Below are 10,167 nucleotides of genomic sequence, written 5' to 3' on the forward strand. Positions count from 1 at the left end.
ACTTTAGAAAATATCAAGGCCCAGCTGGCATGGCTCAGTGGTTGAGCATCAACCTATGAACCAGGAGGTCACGGTTTGATTCCCGGTCAGGGCATATGCCTGGGTTGTGGGCTTGATCCCCAGTGCGGAGGGTGCGGGAGGCAGCCAATCAATGATTCTCTCTCATCATTGATGTTTCTATCTCTCTCTCCCTCTCCCTTCCTCTCTGAAATCAATAAAAATATTTTTCTAAATGTCAAATATATTTTATATGTTTCATTATTTGTTGTTACAGGTATAAGCAATGCCTAACTGCTGTTACAGCAATATTGAAGTATAATAATGATATTTCTATACTTCAATATCAAAAACAGTAAATATAAAAATGATGAAATGATCTCAAGATGTTAGTTCTACTCTTTTTCAAGCAATTATTCATATCTTGTTATGAAACTTATAGATATTGTCATCTATGTTCAAAATTTTCCACCTTTGTATTAGAAAACATCATTTAAAAATAATCAACTATCTATATATATATTTAAAACCATGTTTAAAAGAAACTTGGAAAATCTGCCTATTTGCATTCATTCCATAATGACCTAAATATCATTTGAAAAACATTTGAACTCTAAGTAGACTTAAAAACTTGATGTCTAGGTTGAATAATATTTAGTTTTAAATAACAATTTGCTTAGGTAGTTTGTCTTCCCCTAGACATTTTTCTTTTCTTTAATACAGATGTAATTGTTTGGAAGCAATTTTACTTTCACTCTTATATTTGGATATTTTTATGTGGATTGGGTTATTGTTTAAATAGCCACATAAAAGCCAAGCTTTTAAAATTGGTGGGATTGTTATCAGAAGAGAACTGATGGTTTCTTGGGTTTTTCAGTCCTTACGATATGAAGCAATGGAATTGACTTATCTTTTTTGAAGTCAACTATAGAAAGAGTAGAGAAAATATTAGTTAAACTTAAATGGGAAAGGAAGCTGATCACATCTCAATTCAGCTTTCTTGTTTAACTGGAATTAAACAAAAACAAACAACAATGACAAAAAAAAAAAAACACCTCTAAGAAAAATTAGGCTTGATGATTATAGAGAAGAAATTAATCAAACTACTATTCCTTAAGTGCCCAGCTCCTAAGTGAGGTTTAATGGATTCAAAAGAAGAAACTATACCGCCCTCAAAGATCTGAGGGTCTAATTGTGTGGACTTGAAACTCAAAGTAAGGAAAATGTGCATGTTATTAGTGATCAATTCTACAGATTTTTGAGAGAAAAGCTTGATCCTAGAGATGGGCAGACATATCCCAGCATGCACTTTCACTTTGGATGCTCATCCTCACTCCCTGCTGTGGCAGGAAAAGGCACCCTAGTAGGGGCTGAGTAGGGGACCCAGGGATCTTCCCTTTTTGTTTTTAGATTGTTGTCACTTCCTATTTGGGCATAACACACACACACACACACACACACACACACACACACCACAAAATTTGTTATTTAAAGAGACCCCACAGAAATGACATCACTAGAGAACTTGCTGCTACAGCATTTTGTTATTGAAAAAGATTAGAGTTAAACAGGGAGGAAAAATCACTGTCAGTTCCCACATATGGTATCTGCTGTCTGAGAAGGAAGGACAGAAGAAACACAGGGTTACCTTTGTTCTAACTGCATATTTCATTTACCATACTATTTTTTTACCCTTAAGACTTTAAGCATATGAATTTATTAGGCAGCTTTTTTTTTCTGGCCCCACGAACGCACAAGTGTGTGCTTTGCTCCATGTCTCTGAAGCAGCTACCCTTCAGGTCGCAGTCCCTCTTCCGTGCTTTGCAGCAGGGAAAACACAAAGATTAAGACAGTGCTAACACCAAGTGTTCTGGAGACGCCACATGTTTTTCTCTCCATATCTCTTGTTTTTCTCTCCATATCTCTTGTTTATAGGTTTTGTGACAGTTCATCAGTTCAAACCCGTTATCCAAAGTAAAGTTGAAAGCCATTAGAACTGGAAAAGAAAGATCAGCCGTGCTTTTCCTATGAATAAACCAGCTTTTAGTAATTCAACGCTGTTTCAGTCTGTGAAACACAAATCATTTACTGTTACTATCGCCACATGTTCCCTTCTCTTCTGAGACTCTGCTGAATCCACTCAAAGAGAACAGAAGAATACTAACACTTTCAGTCCGCGAATAAACCCCAATTAACTGAATTCCTAACATTTGATTAAAAGACATGGAATATATGGAGAAAGGCGCTGCATAGAATTCCGATACATAACGAGATTGTTTTGATTAACTTAACACTTTCGTTAATACTTAAGCAGACCTGAGTTTTTCTCCCACCTAGAGACCAACAAAGTAAATGCAGTTATCAATGCTGTGTGCTATTGCCTGTTATTGCACTTTCATTAATTGTGGGAATACTGATCTATAAGATGGAGATGGTAAAATTATTTGCCAGAGACAAAGAAGCATCAATCAGACCGTCAAACCTCAGAGGGAAGGCAGGGGAGGGTGGGGGTAAGGGGGAGAGATCAACCAAAGGGCTTATATGCAAGCATATAGGCCTAACCAATGGACACAGACAACAGGGGGGTGAGGGCATGAGTTGGGGGGGGTGGTGGTAATGTGGGAAAAGAAAGAAAAAAAAGAAAAAAATTATTTGCCAGGCCTACTGTATAGGTTGTCATAGTGATCAACGGAGATTATGAATGAAAGCCCTCTAAAAAGTAAAACTAAAAACTCAACATAAAAACCCAACCAAATATAATGTAGTTTATTACTATTGTTGTTATTTTGGTAATCTTTAAACATTTTAGTAGGATAATTATCTTCAGAAAAACTTAAATTTTTCTCATTTCAAGAGATTGGTATCACTAGAATGCTAGCATGTTTTTATATTTTCCATACAATAAAATGAATCAGTATTTAGTTATTATAACATTTTAATGAATCAATAGAGCCAGTATTGTTCATACACCTTGGGTTTTTTGTAACCTAGTTAACCCGGGAGGAGTATTACCTCACGTATGTAAAGCTGGAGAATTTCGTTGCAAGAACAGGCACTGCATCCAAGCTCGGTGGAAATGTGATGGTGATGATGACTGTCTGGACGGAAGTGATGAAGATTCAGAGAATTGCTGTATGTTCTCACTTAAGTAATATTAACTCTCCCTGACCCTTTAAGTGTGTGAACTATGAAAATAGTTCGTGAAATTCTAAAAATGTATTTGATAATAATTGAACTGTTGGTTTTTTCTCAGTCATCCTTTGCATAGTTTTAAGGTGCTGGTTTTCTCATCCTGCCCCGTCTTTAACATTATCATTTTGGTTGCCCCAGAAGTCCTTCCTTTCCCATTTGCGCTGCGGCACCACCACACCACTGTCAGGATGTGGCTGTAAGAGACCCCTTCGGGTGTCTGACTTTAAAGATGTGGAAAAGCAATTTAAACTCCCTCAGGAAAGAATTACTGGAACAGAGGGTCACGAGCCACTCCATTGCTCCTTGGCAACTAAGCCTTGGAGGAGATCCAAGGAGACAGACATGGGTTTGCAGAATGTTATTCCCTAACTTGGCTGCCTCTATACATGGTAGGAAACACATATGGGGCACTCAGATAGAAATGGAAGATTTGATTTTTCTCCTGTTTGGCTTATTTTTAGTTATCTCTCATTTGCTGCTATAGAAATAGTTTCATGTTTTTGTAGGGATAATGAAATGTCCCACATACATAATAGGAAAACTCTTTGGGAAACACATTAAATGTTTTGAGAATATACTAGTATTTGATTACAGTCACTACCTGAGTGGTTTTGAGAGATATAAAATATCTTTATATGAAGAGAGAGAGGTATGTGCTGGACATATGCATCTTTGCTCTCTTGATTTGACTTAGATACATTTTTTAAAAATTATGTATGTTTCCTAATTTTAATTAAAGACATTTAAGTTAAAGACATTTCCAGGTTAAAGTGGCTGACCTAATAGTGAGTTAATTGTCAAATCTCCATTTTTATTTTTAATCAAGAATATAAAAATAAAGTTTTAAAATTTGTAGTTATGATTGAATAAAGTTGGTCTGAGCATTTATATCATGAAACTATCTGTGCTTTGGTACAAACCCCAAGAATATGGACTTTAAAAGATATTTTCAAATTGTGCATAAATGCATAACACATAAACTGTCATTAACACAGGTAGCACTACTTACTTTTAATTTCCAAACATGGGTTTGACTGCAACATTATGCATTTCTTATTTTTAAACTCATTAATATTTATACTATAAAGTGTGAAACTACAAATAAAATATTTAATAATTTTTGATACAATTAACCAAATTTTGGGAGTGAAAGAAGCATTTTTATGTAAGAGTACAAGGTGTGTTTTTTTCCTACTTATTTTACACAAATGATGTATTATTGATTAAATTAACTGCCTCATTTCTTCTAAATCACTGTGTTTATTTATGGTTTTAATGAATACTCCTTATATATCAGCTCCCTAAGTAGTCAGTGTCTGTTCAGAGTACAAATATTTCATCACAATATTCATGCGTTAGCCTTTAGTTCCATGCTTTAATTTATGAGATTGTTCTTTTCACCAACTCACAAAGAAACACGATTCCTTTTGAATATATTTGTACCATTAATTGTAGCATTAAAATTCCTTGTTGGTATTTTTCTCTTATTTTCATCATGTACGACCTCATCACCCAAGCCCACATCATGGGCTTTTTCTGGAGTCTTCTAATTCACTCATGGTCCATATTAAATTCTATCAAAGAATCCTCTCTCTTTTACCCCCTAAATAATTAATATTTCATCTTTACCTCCTCTCAACTTCACTAAATTAGACTACTACTTAGATTAATTCAGTAAGTGCCCTGCTATTATTCCTACCAGAATCCCTCCTTAACTAAAGCCCACTTTCCACACTACTTCAAGGGTGACAATCAAATACTGAAATCTAGCCCAAACTGGTTTGTCTCAGTGGATAGAGTGTTGGCCTGGAGACTGAGGGGTCCCAGGTTTGATTCTGGTCAAGGACATGTACCTTGGTTGTGTCACATCCCCATTGGGGATGTGCAAGAGGCAGCTGATCGATATTTCTCCCTCATCAATGTTTCTCACTCTCTATCTCTCTCCCTTCCTTTCTGTAAAAAATCAGTAAAATCTATTAAATAAATAAATACCAAAATCTAGTCTTGATATTTCAGTAACAGTACATAATCAAGTTAAATTCTAAAATTCATTGACTTACATATAAGACGCTTTATGTTATATCCTGTCTTTACATTTTTAGTCTTAAATGTCTTTCATGAATCCATTTAACCTCTTTGTCCTTATCAAGTTGAACTACAAGTAGATCTCTAAAAAAAGGTTATTTTCTCTCCTCTGTGACATTCATTACACTCTCTGTTTCTAGCAGTGGAATTCACCATCATTTTTTATTACTTTCATAGAGAAGTCCTTTTTGAACACCAAAATAATATCCTCTCAATATAGCTCCGAGTTAAATATCTCACATATATTCCTTTACTATGGTAGTTTCCACAGTTCAGTGCAATTGTATGCTTAATTCTATGGTGCATCTAATAGGTGAATTTCTTCATGAGGAGACACATTTTATTGTAGCATCTTTTTGAGTCTAACAAAGCATCTAGCACATGGCTGAATAAGTGACTAAGTAAATGGGGCAACAACAAACTAAACATCTGTGGTCAGCTTCCAGCAATATGGAGTAATCTCTAAATATTTCAGCGATTCTGAGCAGCATTTTATTTCTGGGGTTCCATGGTGAATATTCCAGAAATACATCATTTATTTCAGAGAATTATTTTAGATTTTAAATACCCATAAGCTTTGACCTTGAATTCCCAACTCGAACTCACAAAACTATGGATTATGTTTGCCCTTCATTTTGAACTCTGATTTACATCACTGATGAAAATTGCAAAGGTTACTGATCAAGCTTCAATGCAATGCTTACACATAATCTTAGTACTTTCAGATGTTGACCCTCTAATATATTGGATGACTTTTATTTTCATTTTATTTTGCTATAGTCCCTGCAGTGAGTAGAAAATGGTAATATGATCAAATGCCAGACAACATAAAGCTTTTCCACCTTTTAAAAAAATAAACATGAATAGAAACTTTCTAAAAAGTGATAAAATCACTTTATCACCAAAGCTACTTTAAAGAAAGAGTTTTTAGAAACTGGCTGGAAAGGCATACATTTGCTTTGCAACAGCATGATAAAACAGCTATTTTTTAAATTCTAAGTATAAGGAATGCCAAAATTTATTTTTTATTATACAGAGTACAACTACTAGGCTTTTAAAACATTACTTCAAAAAGATGTTGAAGTTTTAAAACAAATACTAAAGAGCATGCCAATTCAGTTAGGAATTTAGCCTCCTGAATGCAGGAAAAATAATCACATTAGGTTAACTTTAAGATGGCCCCCTGTTGTGCTTAGATATTGAATGCTAAATCCTCAGCTGTCTACAGCTTCCCTTCTGAGGATTGGTCTTGTCCTCAGTATATTTTGTGGTTGCATGTTTGTTTGTACTAGGGAAGGAAACTCATAGTGATCCATTTTGTTATTAAAATTATGCAGGACCTCATATTTAGCCAATTCTAGGTCCCAACTGATGCTTTTCTTTCTTGGCATTTTTCTTCCAGATGTTGCACAAAGCATAACAAAAATAGACTTATTTAATATTTCAAGAACTACTTGAGTTAATGTATGGTTTTAAAAAAGTATTTTTACATATGATTAAATTATTTGATGCATATTTCCTATACTTCACATTAAAATTTGAGGTTGGTAAAAAAAAAATCTGAAATTTAGTTACCTGCTGTGTTAAAGGATGGAAAACCAAAGGCATGGGTTGACTGGTGATACACTAGTTGGACAAGACTCATCCCTGCTAAATCTTACTTGGCCTGGGAGGTTGAGGTTTGTTAGCATCCTGGGATGTAGGCCACTCACAAGGAGAACTTTTGTTTTACATTGAAAAAATAATTTATGTATTTTATTTAGTCTGCTATAGAATTCCTCTGTGAATAGTTTCTGTTCTTGGCACATTATTTATGTAGGTTAGGATTTTTTTTTTCCCCATGAAGTCCTACCATCACTAAGCCTATTTATATTTCCATATAATGTATCCAGCTAATGATTGTGGGAGCAATGAAGATGAATCCAATCAAACTTGCGCAGGTAATCATTTGCTGGGATATAGACATAAATCTCTTCCTAAGTTAATCTCCATATAAATTCAGGTCAATGCCTTTAACTACGGTGAATTTTCCTAATGTCGTGTTCTGATTGTTGGAATAGTAAATGAATTCGACACTTAATTCCATAAAACCTAGATTACCAATGATATTTTAGTTAATCTTTGGGCATGACTCTGCTCTCAAAGTAATTTGGCACTTTCTCTACCCATATGGGTTGACTGGTGATACACTAGTTGGACAAGACTCATCCCTGCTAAATCTTACTTGGCCTGGGAGGTTGAGGTTTGTTAGCATCCTGGGATGTAGGCCACTCACAAGGAGAACTTTTGTTTTACATTGAGAAAAAATAATTTCTGTATTTTATGTAGTCTGTTATAGAATTCCTCTGTGAATAGTTTCTGTTCTTGGCACATTATTTATGTAGGTTAGGATTTTTTTTCCCCCATGAAGTCCTACCATCACTAAGCCTATTTATATTTCCATATAATGTATCCCATTGTAATAAATCTTTGAATCCCTAGCCAGATTCTTGTGGAATAGGAATCTACAATTTGTGATACAGGTTACAACGGAGTGGCAGAAAGGTCACTATTAGTCAGATAAATGTTGAAAAATGATACTGACTAGCAGCAGCCTCATGATTCTCTATAAACGATGAAAAAAAAGGTAGTGCATTTGATGCTTCATATTGATACGATCAGTAAAAACTGTTTTTTCAATCATTACACACAGCAACATCAAAACATATTAGGTCAATGCCTTTAACTACAGTGAACTTTCCTAATGTCGTGTTCTGATCATTGGAATAGTAAATGAATTCTACACTTAATTCCATAAAACCTAAATTACCAATGATATTTTAGTTAATCTTTGGGCATGACTCTGCTCTCAAAGTAATTTGGCACTTTCTCTACCCATCTGGGTTGACTGGTGATACACTAGTTGGACAAGACTGGTCCCTGCTAAAGCTTACTTGGCCTGGGAGGTTGAGGTTTGTTAGCATGCTGGGATGTAGGCCACTCACAAGGAGAACTTTTTTTTTACATTGAAAAAATAATTTCTGTATTTTATGTAGTCTGTTATAGAATTCCTCTGTGAATAGTTTCTGTTCTTGGCACATTATTTATGTAGGTTAGGATTTTTTTTCCCCCATGAAGTCCTACCATCACTAAGCCTATTTATATTTCCATATAATGTATCCCATTGTAATAAATCTTTGAATCCCTAGCCAGATTCTTGTGGAATAGGAATCTACAATTTGTGATACAGGTTACAACGGAGTGGCAGAAAGGTCACTATTAGTCAGATAAATGTTGAAAAATGATACTGACTAGCAGCAGCCTCGTGATTCTCTATAAATGATGAAAAAAAAAGGTAGTGCATTTGATGCTTCATATTGATATGATCAGTAAAAACTCTTTTTTCAATCATTACACACAGCAACATCAAAACATATCAACCACCTCGCCCCCTCTTTTTGCCAAAATAAGCATTACTAAATAACTATAGTATATTAGTGAAAACTCATGAGGAAGCATATAAAGAAAAGACCCAGAGGTCAAAAAGCCTTGTTTTGAGCTCCTGTTTTTTCCTTAGAAAGACTTGTACCTCTCTGCACTTCAATTTACTCATATATTTATTTCAGTTCTATAAGGACTATGACTTAACAAGAAATTGTTTCCAAAGAGCTTTTTACTCTGTACTAAATAACAACATGATAAGAACAAAACAGTACCATTCCATAATCCTCACTTCCATCTTATTTTCAGTTTTTTTTTCCATAGGGACCTATTTGCTGAGGATCCATAGGCTGTGGAATAGGAATCTACAATTTGTGATACAGGTTACAACGGAGTGGCAGAAAGGTCACTATTAGTCAGATAAATGTTGAAAAATGATACTGACTAGCAGCAGCCTCGTGATTCTCTATAAATGATGAAAAAAAAAGGTAGTGCATTTGATGCTTCATATTGATATGATCAGTAAAAACTCTTTTTTCAATCATTACACACAGCAACATCAAAACATATCAACCACCTCGCCCCCTCTTTTTGCCAAAATAAGCATTACTAAATAATAACTATAGTATATTAGTGAAAACTCATGAGGAAGCATATAAAGAAAAGACCCAGAGGTCAAAAAGCCTTGTTTTGAGCTCCTGTTTTTTCCTTAGAAAGACTTGTACCTCTCTGCACTTCAATTTACTCATATATTTATTTCAGTTCTATAAGGACTAGGACTTAACAAGAAATTGTTTCCAAAGAGCTTTTTACTCTGTACTAAATAACAACATGATAAGAACAAAACAGTACCATTCCATAATCCTCACTTCCATCTTATTTTCAGTTTTTTTTTCCATAGGGACCTATTTGCTGAGGATCCATAGGCTAGTTATTCTGTTGCTCCTTGGTTAAAAGCTTAGTCCAATATTTAAGAGTAACTGATCATTTTCAAGATATTTTGTGTGTCTTGTAAGGTTGTTTTACAAAAGACATTCTAGAGACTTGTCCTCTAGAGACTCGTCCTAGGCTCCTGCCTTCAAGCCCACTAATTTCATAGATGAAGGCATGAGAGAAGGGATTTGTCTTAACTCACATCATTAGTTAGAGTTTAAGGGGAAATCAATCCATGAATTCTTTCTCTAAGACCATTGCTCCTTTTATCAAATGATATCAATCTGAGGATTAGCTAGAATTTTAGGTATGGTTAATTTAACTTTGGCCTGGTAGCCTTTTATTATAATTACAGTGAAACATCTTTCTAAGCCAGTGCAATTATTATTCTCTTAAGGTTCAGATTCAAATCACAGTCTGTTATTACATCCTAAACAGATAGATTTGCTTTCACCTTAAAATAAGAGGTATTGCTGACTCTATTCATAATGTCATGTCTCCTTTATTTCATTAGATTTTTAAAATATATTTTTATTGAGT

At 34.6% G+C, this 10,167-nt stretch overlaps 1 protein-coding gene across 1 annotated transcript in view; it reads left to right on the plus strand.

Moving 5' to 3' along the window:
* Positions 1–10,167, plus strand: part of LRP1B (low density lipoprotein receptor-related protein 1B) — a 1,756,854-nt gene that overhangs the window by 1,034,545 nt on the left and 712,142 nt on the right. Inside the window, exons 16-17 of the mRNA XM_014548045.1 lie at positions 2,989–3,129; positions 7,167–7,214. Coding sequence (XP_014403531.1) covers positions 2,989–3,129; positions 7,167–7,214 — 189 coding nt within the window. The remainder of the gene's footprint in view (positions 1–2,988; positions 3,130–7,166; positions 7,215–10,167) is intronic.

Source organism: Myotis brandtii, unplaced genomic scaffold, assembly GCF_000412655.1.
Source record: "Myotis brandtii unplaced genomic scaffold, ASM41265v1 scaffold493, whole genome shotgun sequence".
NCBI lineage: Eukaryota > Metazoa > Chordata > Mammalia > Chiroptera > Vespertilionidae > Myotis > Myotis brandtii.